The sequence below is a fragment of the Mya arenaria genome, chromosome 5 (genome assembly GCF_026914265.1).
Source record: "Mya arenaria isolate MELC-2E11 chromosome 5, ASM2691426v1".
In the NCBI taxonomy this organism is placed as follows: domain Eukaryota; kingdom Metazoa; phylum Mollusca; class Bivalvia; order Myida; family Myidae; genus Mya; species Mya arenaria.
In genome coordinates, this window is record NC_069126.1 from 57,600,519 (window position 1) to 57,620,053 (window position 19,535).

The 19,535-nt window shown below is 36.2% G+C and overlaps 1 protein-coding gene across 1 annotated transcript; it reads right to left on the reverse strand.

Annotated features, from left to right (window-relative positions):
* Positions 1–8,048: 8,048 nt before the first annotated feature.
* On the reverse strand, positions 8,049–13,347 carry LOC128235259 (uncharacterized). The gene is made up of 4 exons (XM_052950063.1): positions 13,154–13,347; positions 11,271–11,356; positions 9,156–9,198; positions 8,049–8,346 (listed from the first exon to the last, which is right to left on the reverse strand). The coding sequence occupies exons 1-4, from the start codon at positions 13,286–13,288 to the stop codon at positions 8,305–8,307; spliced, it is 306 nt and encodes a 101-aa protein (XP_052806023.1). The 5' UTR covers positions 13,289–13,347; the 3' UTR covers positions 8,049–8,304.
* Positions 13,348–19,535: the final 6,188 nt, after the last annotated feature.

The following is a 19,535-nucleotide window of genomic DNA, read 5'->3' on the forward strand; positions in this document are numbered from 1 at the left end:
TATAGAGCAACTATACTGTCAAATTTATTTATGGTATGTTTTAGTTTCGAATAAGATTATCACTTTAATAAATATGAACATTCAGAGAAGTCCACTTATCAGTTTAGAGATTGATGATCATAATCGTATGTACATGGAGATTTAGATCATATTATATATTACCTTTAGTCATGTTAAACTATTATTATACAAAAATAGTTCAATGGCTTACAGAGTTTTTTTCATGTTATTGTTTTTTTGTCAGATATTTGTTAAATTTGTTAGATTTACTGCCAGAATAATATTCATTTTGACCCACACTAATTCCGAAAATTTGCTTCCAATTAATTTATAATCAGGTCATAACGGTGCTTGTTTCGAGTGTTACAAAACCCCTAAATATTTTCTTATGTTTCACTAGTCAAGGACTCGAGAGTCATACAATTTGATATTTGTGTTAATTGCCCTACTAATTAAGCATGAAACTTTTTACTGAAAACTGAGAACATCTTCATTATGAAGAATGTGTCATGTGATAAAGAGAATCTTATATTCGTTGCCATTTAAAACAAACAAGAGTGTCCTTCGGGCCCTGGATCGCTCACCATATACAAGAAACTCTGGCCAAGGAATTTGGTCAGGTTCGGCCCATGATAAACTTTGGCAAACATGGCAGAGATTGTATGGTTTTACATTTCATTTCAAATTGGATATGGAATGGTAAATATTTAAGATACTAAAAATGGTAACAATGTTAAAAATGGTGTTTTATATGATAAATCATGGAAAATAATTCTTGACTCCTGGTCAGATTCTTTCAATAATAATACTTGGCCGAGATTATATGATCATGCATTTTTATATTAAATAGGATTAGAATTGATGAGGGTGATAGAGTGGTTACAATGGTACATACATTTATTTAACAACCTTTTGATCAGATTTTTCCGATTGTCAAACTTACCATATGCATTATGTCCAAGTCTAAATAAGATTGGTTCAGATTTGTTGACGCTAATGAACTATTTGTGGACAATGAATGGTTGCTGGTCAAATGGTGATCACAAAAGCTCACCTTTGACCACTTACTGGTATATTAATGTGTGTGTTAAATGGCAACTCTTGTAAGATCCTATAGTTATATAAAATGCCTGTCTGCTAAACTCATAAGTCCTATTTGTTTTCAGCAAAATTAAGAACATTAATATATTCTATTGATTTTTTTTTATTCTAGTTTGATAACATGTTTTTATGCTGTTTGTGACAATTTTAACATTTAGCTGATAAGGTATAATAGATTTTGTAAAAGCAAAGTTTTAAGATAACTAATAGATATTTACACAAGTTTATCATTTACAACTGTTTTAAAGGACATTTTTACAGTTACCTATACAATTAAACCTTTAAAATTATGAAATTGTTTCCTGAGCTACATGTAAACTTAACATATTGATTTTTTTTTTAAGTGTCTTCATACCCCACAAACTTTGTTCAAAGGGGCCAAAATATTGGAGTCACCATACAATGTTGGTCAGTCTGTTGGCAAATATTTGTGGAGTAAAAGACTCCAAAAGTTTTACAATTTCCTTAAAGTTGTGTCCTTGAATAGGAGCAGCCGACTCTATGTTGAGTTTCATGCTTGTGAACATCATTGCCATATTGGGGATTTTTGATTGACGTTGTGGCATATACTATATCAAATTGACAAAATCCTCACACGTCTTTAATGAAATTTTTCAACATTTGCCCCAGTCAGTCAATAACATACTGTATGTAGGCAATGTATGGGGGTATTCATCATTCCTGTGATAGCTCTATTTTCATTTGTTGTACCGTGATAGTAATTTATTGCTTTTGTAATATTTAGAACGTTTTATTTTGCTGCGTGTTATAATTTTTAAGAAATATTTACATTTATCTTACAAGTTGTTTAGATTCTTGTACATTTAAGCTGGAAGTCTGTTGTAGTTAAACATTTAATAATAAAAATATTGAAACCTCTTTCCTTTTGTTTATGGTATATTTTCTACAAGCATCATTATGCTAGTTGCCACTTTGTCCGTCCTTTTTGTGTTTTCTCTTTTGCCCTTTACTTTCAGTCACTGCATTTTAGGATTAACAAATAACTTGGCTGAAATAAATACTGAATCCTGTATCAAGCATTGAGAGGGCATGTACCAGCCTATTCGCTTAAGGAAGGTCAAAGGTGAAAGTTGAAAGGTCAATGATGAGATAGCTATTTTTTGAGACTAAGCATCGATAAAGGTACAATCCCACCAAGTTCAAATATGCTTGTGTCAAATTGTGTGCTATGTACTACTGTTCCAGTGCTTAAATGCATGCATAAACAAAGGTTTTTCGTTCCAAATATTTCGAGTTTAATTTAGAAGCAGCATTAAGTTGATATGAATCATACGTGGGCACTAGAGATGGAGTTGTAGGACAACAAGTGCGCTCTGCAGATGGAGTTGTAGGACAACAAGTGCGATATACAGATGGAGTTGTAGGAGAACAAGTGCGCTCTACCGATGGAGTAGTAGGACAACAAGTGGGCTTTACAGGTGGAGTTGTAGGACAAGTGGGCTTTACTGATGGAGTTGTAGGACAATAAGTGGGCTCTACCGATGGAGTTGTAGAATACCAAGTTGGCTCTACAGATGGAGTTGTAGGACAACAGGTGGGCCTTACAGATGGAGTTGTAGTATAACAAGTGGGCTCTACAGATGGAGTTGTAGGACAAGTGGGCTTTACAGATGGAGTTGTAGGACAACAACTGGGCTCTACAAATGGATTTGTAGGACAAGTGGGCTTTACAGATGGAGTAGTAGGACAACAAGTGGGCTCTACAGATGGAATTGTAGGATACCAAGTGCGCTCTACAGATGGAGTTGTAGGACAACAGGTGGGCTCTACAGATGGAGTTGTAGGACAACAGGTGGGCTTTATAGATGAAGTTGTAGGACAACAGGTGGGCTCTACAGATGGAGTTGTAGGACAAGTGGGCTTTACAGATGGAGTTGTAGGACAACAAGTGGGCTCTACAGATGGAGTTGTAGGATAACAAGTTGGCTCTACAGATGGAGTTGTAGTACAACAGGTGGGCTTTAAAGATGGAGTTGTGGTATAACAAGTGGGCTCTACAGATGGAGTTGTAGGACAACAAGTGGGCTCTACAGATGGAGTTGTAGGACAACAAGTGGGCTCTACAGATGGAGTTGTAGGATACCAAGTTGGCTTACAGATAGAGTTTTATGACAACAGGTGGGCTTTACAGATGGAGTTGTTGTATAACAAGTGGGCTCTACATATGGAGTTTAAGGATAACAAGTGGGCTCTATAGATTGAGTTGTAGAATAACAAGTGGGCTCTACAGATGGAGTTGTAGAATAACAAGTGGGCTTTACAGATGGAGATGTAGGACAAGTGTGCACGACAGATGGCGTTGTAGAACAACAAGTGGGCTCTACAGATGGAGTTGTAGGATACTAAGTTGGCTCTACAGATGGAGTTGTAGGATAACATGTGTGCTCTGCAGATGGAATTGTAGGACAATAAGTGGCATGCTGGAGTTGTAGGACAACAAGTGGGCTCTACAGATAGAGTTATAAGATAACAAGTGGGCTCTACAGATGGAGTTGTAGTATAACAATGGGCTCTACAGATGAAGTTGTAGTATAAAAAGTGGGCTCTACAGATGGAGTTGTAGGATAACAAGTGGGCTCTACAGATGGAGTTGTAGGATAACAAGTGGGCTCTACAGATGAAGTTGTAGGATACCAAGTGGGCTCTACAGATGGAGTTGTAGGATAACAAGTGGGCTCTACAGAGGGAGTTGTAGTATAAAAAGTGGGCTCTACAGATGGAGTTGTAGGATAACAAGTGGGCTCTACAGATGGAGTTGTAGTATAACAAGTGGGCTCTACAGATGGAGTTGTAGTATAACAAGTGAGCTCTACAGATGGAGTTGTAGGATAACAAGTGGGCTCTACAGATGGAGTTGTAGGATACCAAGTGGGCTCTACAGATGGAGTTGTAGTTTAACAAGTGGGCTGTACAGATGGAGTTGTAGAACAACAAGTGGGCTCTAGAGATGGAGTTGTAGGATAACAAGTGGGCTCTACAGATGGAGGTGTAGGATACCAAGCTCAACAGATGGAGTTGTAGGATAACAAGTGGGCTCTACAGATGGAGTTGTAGTATAACAAGGGGGCTCTACAAATGGAGTTGTAGGATAACAAGTGGACTCTACAGATGGAGTTGTAGGACAAGTGGGCTCTACAGATGGAGTTGAGAATACAAAGTGGGCCCTACAGATGGAGTTGTAGGATACCAAGTGGGCTCTACAAATGGAATTGTAGTTTAACAAATGGGCTTTACAGATGGAGGTGTAGGACAAGTAGGCAATAGAGATTGAGTTGTATGATGACAAGTGGGCTTTACAGATGAAATTGTAGCAGAAGTGGGCACTAGAGATGGAGTTTTAGGATAACAAGTGGGCTCTACAGATGAAGTTGTTGTATAACAAGTGGTCTCTACAGATGGAGTTGTTGTATAACAAGTGGGCTCTACATATGGAGTTTTAGGATAACAAGTGGCTCTACAGACTGAGTTGTAGAATAACAAGTGGGCTCTACAGATGGAGTTGTAGAATAACAAGTGGGCTTTACAGATGGAGTTGTAGGACAACAGGTGGGCCTTACAGATGGAGTTGTAGTATAACAATTGGGCTCTACAGATGGAGTTGTAGGACAACAATTGGGCTCTACAGATGGAGTTGTAGGACAACAACTGGGCTCTACAGATGGAGTTGTAGGACAAGTGGGCTTTACAGATGGAGTTGTTGGACAACAAGTGGGCTCTACAGATGGAATTGTAGGATACAAAGTGGGCTCTACAGATGGAGTTGTAGGACAAGTGGGCTTTACAGATGGAGTTGTAGGACAACAGGTGGGCTCTACAGATGGAGTTGTATGATACCAAATTGGCTCTACAGATAAAGTTGTATGACAACAGGTGAGCTTTACAGATGGAGTTGTTGTATAACAAGTGGGCTCTACATATGGAGTTTTAGGATAACAAGTGGGCTCTACAGATGGAGTTATAGTTTAACAAGTGGGCTCTACAGATGGAGTTTTAGGATAACAAGTGGGCTCTACAGATGGAGTTATAGTTTAACAAGTGGGCTCTACAGATGGAGTTTTAGGATAACAAGTGGGCTCTACAGATGGAGTTATAGTTTAACAAGTGGGCTCTACAGATGGAGTTTTAGGATAACAAGTGGGCTCTACAGATGGAGTTATAGTTTAACAAGTGGGCTCTACAGATGGAGTTGTAGTATAACAAGTGGGCTCTACAGATGGAGTTGTAGGATACCAAGTGGGCTCTACAGATGGAGTTGTAGTTTAACAAGTGGGCTCTACAGAGGGAGTTGTAGGATAACACGTGGGCTCTAGAGATGGAGTTGTAGGATAACAAGTGGGCTCTACAGATGGCGTTGTAGGATAACAAGTTGGCTCTACAGATGGAGGTGTAGGATACCAAGCTCAACAGATGGAGTTGTAGTATAACAAGTGGGCTCTAAAGATGAGTTGTAGGATAATAAGTGGGCACTACAGATGGAGTTGTAGTATAACAAGGGGGCTCTACAAATGGAGTTGTAGGATAACAAGTGGGCTCTACAGATGGAGTTATAGTTTAACAAGTGGGCTCTACAGATGGAGTTGTAGTATAACAAGTGGGCTCTACAGATGGAGTTGTAGGATACCAAGTGGGCTCTACAGATGGAGTTGTAGTTTAACAAGTGGGCTCTACAGAGGGAGTTGTAGGATAACACGTGGGCTCTAGAGATGGAGTTGTAGGATAACAAGTGGGCTCTACAGATGGCGTTGTAGGATAACAAGTTGGCTCTACAGATGGAGGTGTAGGATACCAAGCTCAACAGATGGAGTTGTAGTATAACAAGTGGGCTCTAAAGATGAGTTGTAGGATAATAAGTGGGCACTACAGATGGAGTTGTAGTATAACAAGGGGGCTCTACAAATGGAGTTGTAGGATAACAAGTGGGCTCTTCAGATAAGTTGTAGGACAAGTGGGCTCTACGGATGGAATTGAAGGATACAAAGTGGGCCCTACAGATGGAGTTGTAGGATACCAAGTGGGCTCTACAAATGGAATTGTAGTTTAACAAATGGGCTTTACAGATGGAGGTGTAGGATAAGTAGGCAATAGAGATTGAGTTGTATGATGACAAGTGGGCTTTACAGATGAAATTGTAGCAGAAGTGGGCACTAGAGATGGAGTTGTAGGATAACAAGTGGGCTCTACAGATGAAGTTGCAGTATAACAAGTGGTCTCTACAGATGGAGTTGTAGGATAACAAGTGGGCTCTACAGATAAGTTGTAGGAAAAGTGAGCTATACAGATGGAGTTGTAAGATACAAAGTGGGCCCTACAATGGAGTTGTAGGATACCAAGTGGGCTCTACAGATGGAGTTCTAGGACAACAAGTGGACTCTACAGATGGAGTTGTAGGATAACAAGTGGGCTCTACAAATGGAGTTCTAGGACAAGTGGGCTCTACAGATGGAGTTCTAGGACAACAAGTGGACTCTACAGACGGAGTTGTAGGACACCAAGTGGGCTCTACAGAAGGAGTTGTAGGACAACTGATCACAAGTTGGCTCTAGAGATGGAGTTTAACAAGTGGGCTCTATTCTATTTATATATGGAGATTAACTGACCTAAAGTGGTCTGTAAAAGTTGGGAGATGAACTGATCACAAGTGTGCCCTATGACTGGAGTTGAACTGATCACAAGTGGGCTCTAGAGATGGAGTTGAACTGATTACAAGTGGGCTCTAGAGATGGAGTTGAACTGATTACAAGTGGGCTCTACAGATGGAGTTGAACTGATCACTAGTGGGCTCTACAGATGGATATAAACTGATAACAAGTGGGCTTTATATATGGAGTTGAACTGATCACAAATAGGCTCTAGATATGGAGTTAATTTATCACAAGTGGGCTTTATATATGGAGTTAAATTTATCACAAGTGGGCTCACGAGACTGAGTTGAATAGTTCACAAGTGGGCTCTATGTTTATGGAGTTAAACCGATCACAAGTGGGCTTTATAAATGGAGTTGAATTTATCACAAATGGACTCTCAAGATGGAGTTGAACTGATCACAAGAGGGCTCAAGTGATGGAGTTGTACTTCTCACAAATGGGCTCTAGAGATGGAGTTGAACTCATCACAAGTGGGCTCTTTATATGGAGTTGAACTGATCACAAGTTGGCTCTAGAGATGGAGTTGAACTTATCACAAGTGAGCTCTAGAGATGAAGTTGAACTTATCACAAGTGGGCTCTAGAGATGGAGTTGAGATGATCCTAAGTGGGGTCTAGAGATGGCGTTGAACTTATCACAAGTGAGCTCTGGAGATGGAGTTGAACTAATCACAAGTGGGCTCTAGAAATGGAATTGAACTGATCACAAGTAGGCTCTAGAGATGGAGTTGAACTGATCACAAGTGTGCTCTAGACATGGAGTTTAACTGATCACAAGTGAGCTCTGGAGATGGAGTTGAACTGATCACAAGTTGGCTCTAGAGATGGAGTTAAATTGATCACAAGTGGGCTCTAGAGATGGAGTTGAACTGATCACTAGTGGGCTCTAGAGATGGAGTTGAACTGATCACAAGCGGGTTCAAGAGATAGAGTTGAACTGATCACAAGTGGGCTCTAGGTTGGAGTTGAACTAATCTCAAGTGCACTTTTGAGATGGAATTGAACTGATCACAAATCAACACTAGAGATGGAGTTGAACTGATCACAAGTCAGCACTAGAGATGGAGTTAATCTGATCACAAATGGGCTCTAGAGATGGAGTTCAACTGATCACAAGCCAGCACTGAGATCGAGTTAAACTGATCACAAGTGGGCTCTAGAGATAAAGTTGAACTGATCATTATGGTTCTATAGATGGAATCCAGACTAATATCCTTTCGAAATTGTAAAAAGTTTATAACATCCCAATATAATATCCCTATACATGTTTTTAAACAAACTCTTTTTCGTTCATAAATTTTATTCACACAAACACAAAAAAATTCCTGATGTAAATATACAAATATCAAATCACAAGGTATACATATAGGTCAAAATTAGAGTTTCAGTTTGTTAAGACTTTTCTTAGTTTGATCTTAAAACAAAATATTGATATTTAAATAATCTTACACCGATGTTTACAAGATCAGGGTATCATTCAGCTAAAACATAGTTTTTTTTCCCATTAAACTATACAATGTTCCTGTGGTCAACAGTTCTTAAATTTCCGGTCTGGTCTCTGGCCATTTCTGCTCAGGAAACTGAAATGAAAAGGAACTACTTTTTTAAATTGTTTTAGTAGTTTACAATATGTACATGTTTTTTTCAATTGTACTATATAAATATTATCAAACCCTCTAAGACCTGCTTTGGTAAAATACTTTCTGGGCTTGCTCAAATTCTGGATTTACATAGCATTTACATTGTGTGATACTGTTTCTGATAATGTTAGTAAAATATAGTAGTTTTTAAATCACATGATAAATCAAGTACCTCCAAGCAAAACTTTCCAAATATTTTTTTTGTGATGAAAAATTTGATTAAAAAGTTCAACATGTTTGTTCTTGGATGATTTACAAGGTTTTCTCAAGGATTATAACAGCTGGGGGTCCTTGGTCCCTTATTATTGACAAACTTGAGCTCTTTACTGAAGCTCTGTATGCAAAATACTTAAGACTAGTTGAACCTTGTCATTGTTTGCTGATGATGCAATGAACAAATATATTCGGTAATGTTGTTGTTGAAATTGTGTCCAATTCCTGTGCACCCCAAAATTTGATTTGGGCTTCTATGTTAAAATTTACAGTGAAAAATATCAAATTAATATTTCCTCAGTTTATAACAGTGAAATTCCCTTTTAATTTTACTAATAAATTACTATAAACTAATGGAAAGCATTTTACAGGTTAAAGTCTTTTATGTAGTTTGAGCATCTTGAAACCTGTTACACAAAGATAACTCTTAGTTGTCACCATTTTCTTCAAATTGGCAACAGTCAATCAATGGCAACAACTTCAAAATACCGAAGGAAACGCTGATTAATGTTTACAAACAGTAACTAAATAAAAACCTGTTGGTTCTTGCATTGTTCAGCGGGTAGCATGTACCTCCATCTAAAAAATAAAAAAACACCATATTCATAATTACGGTTAGAATATTTGTCTAACAAGCAATATTTATAAATAATTTAATCAACATACAACAAGATAGAAACATGTACTTAAAAAAATGAAAAGTGACTTAATTTAGGAAATTACTTAAAGCTGCGCTCTTACAGATGAAACGTTTTGATAACATTTATATTTTTACTTGGAACAAGCCAATTATTGCGAAAATGCATGGAAAACAGTTATATTAGACTGCAGACAAAAAATCAGATCACAGGTTTTTATATTTAAGTTCAAAAATTGATGTTTTATGCATTTTTCTCAAAGCATTTGTAACGGTTTAAGCAATAAAACATTAATCAACCGGGACTACTTTATGATAAAAAAATTTAACGAAATAAATCAGAGGGATGATTAAATAAAACTGTCATTTCCGAAACTGCTTACTCGGAAACATCAATCATTGCAAAATAGTACTCAATAGTTGAGATAAAAATGTAGCCGTAGAAATTCACCGAAGAAGTTCATTGCAGGATGTTGGTTCATATAACATTCAAGTTTCATTAAATTCTAGCAGCTAGTTACTGAGAAACGGCTGCAAACAATGATTTTTTAATAAATTAAGGGCAATAACTCTAAGGAAAATTGACCAATCCAAAAGAAAAATAGACAGGCATCATCACAGTATGTTGGTTCTTATTTATTCCAAGTGTCATGAAATTCTACCAGCTAGTTGCATAGAAAAGGCTGCAAACATGGATCTTTTAATAAATCAAGGGCAAATAACTCATAAAGAAATTACACAATCCAAAATATAAATAAACAGGCATGACATCGCAGTATGTTGGTTCATATTTATTTCAAGTTTCAAGAATTTCTACCAACTAGTTGCTGAGAAATGGCTGTAAATGAGTTTTTCAAAAAATCAAGGGCAATAACTCCAAGTACAACTGACCAATCCAAAAAAAAATATGAACAGGCATCATCCCAGTATAGTAATTCATATTTATTTTAAGTTTCATGAAATTCTTCCAGCTAGTGACTGAGAAATGGCTGTGAATGTGCATTTTTCAAAAAATCAAGGGCAATAACTCCAAGTACAATTGACCAATCAAATTTTTTTTTTGGACGGGCATCATTCCAGTATAGTGGTTCATATTCATTTTAAGTTTCATGAAATTCTACCAGCTAGTTTAAGTTACTGAGAAAACGCAGGTGACGGACGGACCGACGGACAACGCCATTTCAATATCCCCCTCCCTATTTCATAGGCGGGGGATAATAATTGTAAAATGGTATATCTGTGAGAGTGCAGCTTTAAGATGCTTTATGAATACTAACACTGCATCACAACTGAGTTCAACTCAGTCAAGGGCTATTCCTACAAGATAACAGCAGACATGTGAACCTTTGGCAATGACAGAGAGGTAGATTTAGGTCTCAAAAGTGGTAGTTTGGGGACAAAAGCGGTAGAATTTCTAATTCCTTTAATTTTCAGCCAAAAACAATGATGGGAACAATGTAAATCAGACGGCCAAAACAGGTCAGAGTGTAAGTGCAGACAACTGCATGTCAAATTTCCCGCCAAAATGTCATTAAATTTTATACACTGTAGATAATTAATAACACCTTTGAAATGTTGTTTTCTTTAATGTTTTGACAGTTTTATAATGTCTTTGATGTTTACAAAAATGCTGATTATTAGGATGCCAATTAAAAAAGAATGCTGATTAGTGGTCTTTTGTACCGAACTGGTAACTTGGCAACGATCTCTGCTGAAGTGTGAAGAGATTTGACAAGTTGTTTATTGCGCCATGTTCTTTTAAGTGGCAGATTAATATGGTATTTTAGCATGGTTGATAGAATTTCGATGTTTTTAAAAGGAAAGTTAAGGCCAATTTCATATAATTTTGATATTTTTAAGAGAGCTTTCAATATCAGTTTAGCCGGAAAGCGGTATGGCGTTAGAAGGGTCTCAAACGCGGTATATTTTACCTACCGCCGGTAGTGTTCACATGTATTAACAGAAAAGCCACTGCTCAATTTATAAACAATTTAAGAATTGTGGCTGCACATACTCAGGGTCCTTGTAGGTCCACATCTTAAAGCACCAGAGAGCCGCACACCCTCCGCCAAAAATGGTGAAGAAGTGGAGAGGCAAAAGCTGAAACAATGAAAGAAAATTTGTCAGCTTAGTAAACAGATTTATTGCACATTACTGAAATCAGTATATGGGACATGTAGGGATGGAAAATAAGTTTAAAATCATAATCGATCATCGGACATACTCGGTCAAGCCATTTCTATTAATTAATAAATGTCAAATATGTATGGTTTTTTCCCAATTTCAAGAAAAAAAATCCAAATGAGGTGAAATTGCTGTCAATAAAAGTCTGGCTACTTGACTTACACCCTGCCCCTTAGCTGGGGTTTCAGCGCGGGAATACTTCGTTCATTTACAATTTATTAATGCACTTATGGGTGACATTCAAGGTTCTGTACATTAATTTCACAGAAAAATGTTGCCCAAAATGATGATTTTGTTGAGGATTTTTCTTCCTTATATTGCCAATTATTACTCGACTTATAAAACTCTTTTTGCAAATTCTTTGTCCCAAATTGACAAAAAAAGGCCTGAACTTTTTCCCATATCTGTAAATTTTTGTCCTAAATTTTCCCAATTTGTCTTTTCCCCAAAATGGACAGAAAAAGCACTTAAGGTTTACTTTAATGGTCAGGGTCACTAGTGAATTGTGGTGTAAGTGAATAGTTAAGGTCATTTGTAAATGCTGGTGTCTGTGAACTACACTATCAAATATATAGAGAGAATTTATTTAGTGGTCTCTCACTCTCTGTACCTTAGTTACATAGTCCACCTAAATGGCCGTCAACCAGTCTTTTGACAATTTTTAGACTATGGCAGACTGGTGACGTCCACCATCCCAGCAAAAAGTAGCAAACGGGCCTTGCGCAGAGGATCCTCGCGGCCACAATTTTTAAATTATCTTTGTTATAAATTCAAATTTCTACGAAAATATCATTGCCTACTATCAAACACACATTTATTTATGTCATTATGCCAAAAAAACATGTTCAGATACCATAATGCACTTACATGCATCGATTGTATCCATTAATCTGTAAATCTAGGACAAATCTGACAGGTTGTGTACATGTATGAAACGGGGTAGAGGATTTCGAATATTTTGGTCGTTAATAGGCTCGGTTAAATAACACTATTAAAATGCAACCATTTCAATGCGCTGAACGCTAACGTGTTTGATGGGTCAAGTTGGGAGAAGTTCATGATGATGATGTTCGTGATGATGATGATGATGATGATGATGATGATTAGGTATCACCATTTTTGAACACTGTTGCGTTGCTCTGCACAATACATAGAAGAGGGAGGATAACTGTGACTGCGCACAGGGTTAACCATCATTGACGGATGGGTACAAATTTATTCGATAAAAATCAACATGTATATAAAATGGTGGACTGCTACGCTCATTTCGTGACCCAGAGTATATTTATGTGAAAATAACGACTCTAACGACAAATCCAACCCAGTTAAGATCACTGTTAGGTACATTTGTAACAATTATATCATTATTAATCAACATCGATGCATAATATTACTATATATTCTTTCGTCCAGTGTTAAATGGTAGAGAGTTGTAGCGTTACAGGGATACACATGAAATGTCAAAATAATAAAAAAGTATCCCTGATCGCTCATTATTGTAGCTACTTAGTTACAATGATAGTGCGGCATGTCCATTAAATTATTCATCTTTTGAGCACTGCATGTTAACATCCTTATTACACATGGGTATTGTGACATTACTGACACACCAATAATGCGACATTAGTTGATAAGATGACCTGTTCAGATACAAAATAATTCTGACTATTCCCCACCCACCTACGTAAGGCATGGATGAATACAATCACTTACGATGTAATGGTGCATTGTAGACTTAATCGTCATTCCTGCAGTTGATTTCACCCAATTTTCTGGAACCTCATAAGGGACACCTTTTAAATTGTGTTCGCTCAGCTTGACAAGCGTTCTCCGAAATAACCCGGCCATGTTCGAGCTGGTGATGAAAAAAATAAAATGACCTTGTTTAATCTCTAAGCTCTAGGATGATTGTTTTAAAAAAAATAACTTTGCAAGTTTATTTAGATAATATAATCAACAGCAATTATATTTATATCTTTTTCTTATATTTTATCGTTTTAGTTAGCAAACACAGTTAGTTACACATTTTACTTTAAATAGAGAATATAACATGATGGGCTCAATTAGTTAACTAAGATTTAACCGATTACAAGATGCAAGGTTATGTACCACCAGTGGTAGAAAGATAAGAGCTATCTTACCTGTTTAAAAATCTATGAATTTTATTTATATTTAAAAGTTTAAATTACTTTTTGGAATCAAACACATTCAAAATGTGAAAAGCATGCGGGTTTTCAGAAACATTATGGTACCGCTGATCACACACTTGCACTAAAAATAAAGCGGAAAATTGTCTGTTTCGCAAACCTGTTCTTTTTTTAATTCGTATTAGATATTATGGCATACGTACCTTATTAGGTTAGAGTATCGATGGAAACTGTTTTGAAATCATATACAATAAGTTTGTAAGGGATAAATCATGTATTAGTTCAAGTAATACAATTTTAGATTCTTTCACTAGCCACACTGGGATAATATATAGTGAAAAATAATCTTCGCATTGTCTCCCCTTTTCTTGAATGATTTGACTTGCTTTATGAAGGTATACAGTTTTTGACAAAAGTAAAAATATTATCTGTAGTAATGATAAAATGTGGTTTGCGTTATGCTCCTGATTTGGACTGGGATAGAATTTTCTTAAAATTGTTGATAATTTTCCATATTAAATCAATCAATTTGAATTACTAAATAACTAAAACTTACCTGATAAATCAACGGTGTAAAGTCATGTTTACTTTAAAAAGTTTGTTTTGTTTTATTTGAATTTAGTACGGTCTGCACGAGCACAGTGGCTTGACCCCGCCGTGAATGCCATAAACGACATGAGGTAGAAGTGAAAGCAATTTGCTGTCAAATTCAGAAATTGAAATACCTGAAAAAACTGAGTTAGATACAAGAGATCTGGGTGTGAAACCCTATAGCCACTGGCGAATAAACGACATAGTTCTTGAACGTGCTCGTTGTAAAGCACAAATACACGGGATACAACTTTCCTGGGTCGAGCCAGTTCTGAGTACTCCATTGTTTTCTTATAATGCCGAGCACTAGGTAAGGGAGCCACTGGTACCATATTTTTAAGACTTTCGGTTTGACGCTGCCAGAGTTTGAACCCCACAACTTCCGCACCCGTAGCGAACGTTCTCGTAACTGGCCACTGAGATGGCGAGGTCTTACTGTAAAAGAGAAATCTAGGAAATCTGATCAAACCAACCAGTACACAAGACTATTTGTTTGATACAATAAAGTGTGAGGTATTGTAAAACTTTACAGGAGTGCATAAAAATAATTCTATGTATAGTATAAAATCTGACTGGCTTTGTTCTGTTCGAAATAATTTAACCTATGATTGAGGCATCAGATAAATCATAATGTAGACACACTTGCTTCATTCGAGAATATTGTCAAATCAAGATTACGTGATCATTTTATTAAAAATTTGGGAAGTACATTACAAATTTCACGTAAATTACAAGTATTATAAGCAGGACTTTTGTTTAGAATCACATTTTAGTATAACTAAAAGTATTGGGGTGTTGATCAATGTGAGACTGCCTTTACAGGGTTATTTAAAGCAGGCGAGCCGATACGATACAGGACAAAGAAAAAAAAATCGCATGAGAGTGAATCACGAACGCGAACATGGTTTCCTGCGCCCCGTTCATCCCATATCGGGTCACCTACTAAACCCGTAATTTATGATATGATCTGTAAATTAAGTCATATTTCTACAAATTTAGGAGTATGAATAACAAACTTTTTTTTGGTTGAAGGTAGACTTGATAATATTGCAAGAGAATTAAGGAGTTTTAAGTTGTGTCAAAGCAACTCTTTTGGAGATAGATTTCATTATATCTTTTAACGTAAACATTGACAAATGCAAAAAAACAACTTTTATCATTGATATGTTTTTCTATGTACTTAAAGATACATTGAAATTAGAAATATGGATGACTCTTGAAAATAAAGGTACTCTTTTGAAACTTGCCGAGTTTGCAAAACATAACGTTTTTATTTATATAAAATAAGCTTTTACTTCTGTCCATTTTTCAAATTTAATTCCTTATTCTCTATTATTAGTTGCCGCTTTGAAACGCGGTATTATCATGTCATAGGGTTATCTACATTCACTGATAATGTATTACATGTAGCTGGGACCAATAACTACCCGCATGTTTTAAAGGTATATTGTCTTATGTACTTCACCATGCATACACTATTTTGTGTTAATTGCCATTTTGTTTTATTTTGTCTTATTATATTGTTTAATATTGTCTCATGCTCATATTGGCAAACTGTCTGCCTCTGATGTTGTTGATTGTGTAATATTGTTACAATGTTGTGTAATGAATTTCACATATCCATTTTCCAGCGTTGAAAGAAAAAATAAATAAGAATCTGATTGTGTAATTTCCTAGCCACGGACTTATTATAACTAACTGCAAGTTTTGGATTGAATGTATTAGAATAGACCTTAGTGGGCGTATGAATACATGGCTAGTGCCCGTCTAGTGAAGTTTACATACAGTAACTACATAGACACGGAAATAACCTTACCTTTCTTTAATTTTTTTGTTAAAGCCCCTTTAAAAGTGGAATGACATTTACCTGCAGCATTTAAAAAGTATGTAGAAAAACAGATATGTTACAGTATCAAATATAGTGACACATCCAAGTTAACGCCTCCCACAGAAGTGTCATTAACATTCGAAAGGTTCTCTGCATCTATGACATGAATATGTTTAACATACCCACACTTAAGACAGACTGCCACGTATGTCTAATACATTATCATTATATGCTGTGTTCCTACACAAGTATCAGTGGATAATATGCACACACAATTCTGTTGAACAATGTACCTCAGAACACAATGGATCAAATGCACGAACACAAAATGACTCGAGCCTGTAATCTCATCATTTATCATATTCCCATCATTTATTGATAAAGATATCTTGACGCGCGTGTGGTCGGTTTTTAGACTATCTGCGCATGCGCGCAGGTAGTCTTAAGACCACAAACTCCAAAGAACTACTTCTATTCATGTCGTTTTAACCCATTTTTTTGTCTCAATGCGCTCTATGTTTAGCAGAATGACGTCGAAACCATACAAATGGATTGGTCGTGTTGCAGTCCGAGTATGAGTTTTTGCTTGTTCGGCTATTTCCGCGCTGTGATTATGCATCCCGGCGTTTTATTTTTAGCAGAATATAACTATTTTTAGATCGTTGTATTTATCAGATTAATGAGGGTCAAGATAATGGAGGCTCTGGTAGGAAGATAACATACAGTATTGATGTTCACTCTAGTTTAGCCCATGATGTTTCAGAAATTATTACCGACCGTAAGTGTCACATCGCCTGCAGGATTTGTTCTGACGTGACCCTGAAGCATGCTTTTTCGTAATGGTGATTTTCTATTAGACTCTATGAGATAAGAAACAAATACAATTATTGTCTTAGTGTTAAAATAGTTGTATCTCAGGTTTCGCATTGCTAATGCTTCAAATACTATACATTGTAATTTACCTGCTACACAATAATAAGATACTATTCATTCTATGATTTTAGGCGTTTATATTTATAATGAGAAGTTTTCATTTTTGCATAAAAGCTTCGTTCCGGTGTATTCTTGGCATAGTTTTAGACATTAGGCTTTCAATTTATATAAGCACACATGCCCTGATACGACAGTGAGTCATGCATACGTTTGGTGAAGCAAAGTATTTCGGATTAAACCTGTTTAACATCCAAAGAGTACGAAACATTCATAACAGCACTAGTAATGTTTCTACAAAGGTACTTACATTAAACATAAATAACATTAAATTTATCAATAAACCTTAAAAAGCACAATCCTATTCTCATTCATGAAAACAGACTAGTTCCGATATTCTAAACATAGTTTCTACATACATTAACTGACCACATGTTTGCCCTCACCGCGGGAAAACGACCATCTGATAGCTCTGCATTTTAAAAGGTATAATTGCTAAAGTTGCTCGTAAAAATAAAATCATTTTCCTTAAAGAATTAAAACGTGTAAGTTCATAAAATTGGTCGAATGTATGCTATCTAATCAAAGCACCGAAAAACCTTTAGACGCGATTGAAAAGAGCATTTACTGTAACATAGGGATACGTCGACTGAATTGATATAAAGCTGTGCATTTTGAATGGAATTATTGCTGAAGTTGTTTGTAAAAAAATGATTTTCCTTATATATATATATATATGATGTATTGTATTTTCCTATCGTATGATATATAATCAAAGCAACAAAAAACATTTAGAAACGATTGAAATAGGGCATGCATTGTAACACTAAATACATGGGGATAGGGGACTACGACGATTGAAGTGACATTTTCAAAAACAAAATGACACAAGACGCCATAAAGATATAGATTATGTTTGTTTCTTCACCCAGTGCGGGCACAAGCAGCTGTCGGCACATTTTTCACTTTTATTTAAGTGCTCTTCACCCATTCCCATAGTTCAAATAAAATTTGCAACTCTCACATATTTGCCCGCAGATAGTCTTTCAGCGCCTCGCGCTTTGATTATATTTGTGTGTCTCGCGTTTAGCGCCCCTCGGTTGGTAATGTTTGGGTTCCTACCATGTGCATCTAAACCAGGTTTACAGTTGAATGTTTTACTGCTGGGTTTGTCCTTGTTGTCATGGTATTATTGAGCTTAGGTAACAGTTCCGGTAATACAATTTTAACTGAACTTGAATTTTACATGTACCGTGATGTAAGTTTACCGACAACTTTTGCAAAATGTAGGTCAAACGATTTACATGACTATACAAGCCTGTAGCGATATATTTACATAAAGCATCCTTATATAGTGTTTAATTATACTGCCAGCAATACTTTTTGAAAATTCATAGTACAGCCGTATTCCATTCTACTGACGTCTCGCCATAACAATCTCTTTTGTGATGTAAATCGACGCCAGAAGACTTAAATGTGCGCCATTAAAACGTAATATATTATGTAATAACTTGTCTTCTGAGTGATTTATAAATCAGAAATATATATAATCAAATGGTTATAGGTAGTTGCGTGTTGATCCGGAAGGTCATATTTGACTCTAAATAAATTTTGCTAGTGCCCGATGAAATCCGAATCTGCAATAGCGTCTCGTAAAAGCCGATTTATCAAAGCGAATACAATTCTTGTATGTAAACGCAGTACAATCACTTAAAACCCTAGTGTGATATTACTTGACTTTTCCGTTATTTCGCTGTAAACTTATTGAGTGTCCGACATTTTACAGAAAAAAATAGCACATAATTGGCGACGAATGTGTCATGGGATAAAAACAACAAGTAGCGGTTCAATACGAAACAAATATGAAACCATTTTCATAAAAGTCAACGGCTCGCTTTACACTTTTTAAACTTGTCCATACATTTTTTTGTATAAAATCGCAACTCATGATACATATCTTTTATCACCTTAATAGAGAAAGAACTTGTAGGCTGTGTGTTCATTTGTAGGTCCGCATTTTTTGCAATTAATTGTCAGCATATATTTTTGAAAACAGACCTGGGACAAATAATAAAGGGACTATAAACGAGCCATTACGGCTAAAAATGGTATTCCTACCCCCAGGTCTGACGAACAAAGAGAACACATGCTGCTCAAATAAATGCATGGTTATGAGAAAAGTTGAAAGCGGAACTTATAGACGTAGTATACTCATTCATATTTGAGGACAAATTCGTAATTTCGCCGCAAAAGGAAAGAAAAAAAGACTTGTGGTAAAAAAAATTGTCAGTTTTTAGTAGTATGTCAAATGCCTGTGAGTAGGATTGTTATTGATCCCAGCAAATACCGTTTGATATATACAAAAATGACAACATTCTCAGCCTTCAAGAAATAATCCGTGCTTTTCGAAGTTCTTAAGGTATTCGACTGATAACTAAGCTAATACTCTGGAGGGTCCATGAACCATATAATGTTAAAATTGGATACTTGGAAAGTGGAAATCTTGTATTATTTGGAAGAGAAGTGCATGCTGATTACTTATATGTAAATCACTGCAGTTTGTTACCGAATATACATTATTGATAATGAAAGTTAGTGC

Bases quoted from the DNA above. Each gene is read 5' to 3' on its own strand.
- LOC128235259 (XM_052950063.1), bottom strand. From the start codon at position 13,288: ATGGCCGGGTTATTTCGGAGAACGCTTGTCAAGCTGAGCGAACACAAT. The intron at 11,357-13,153 runs GTAAGTGATTGT...TCATTGTTTCAG, and splicing joins CTACAATGCACCATTACATC to CTTTTGCCTCTCCACTTCTT. The intron at 9,199-11,270 runs GTATGTGCAGCC...TTTATTTTTTAG, and splicing joins TGGACCTACAAGGACCCTGA to ATGGAGGTACATGCTACCCG.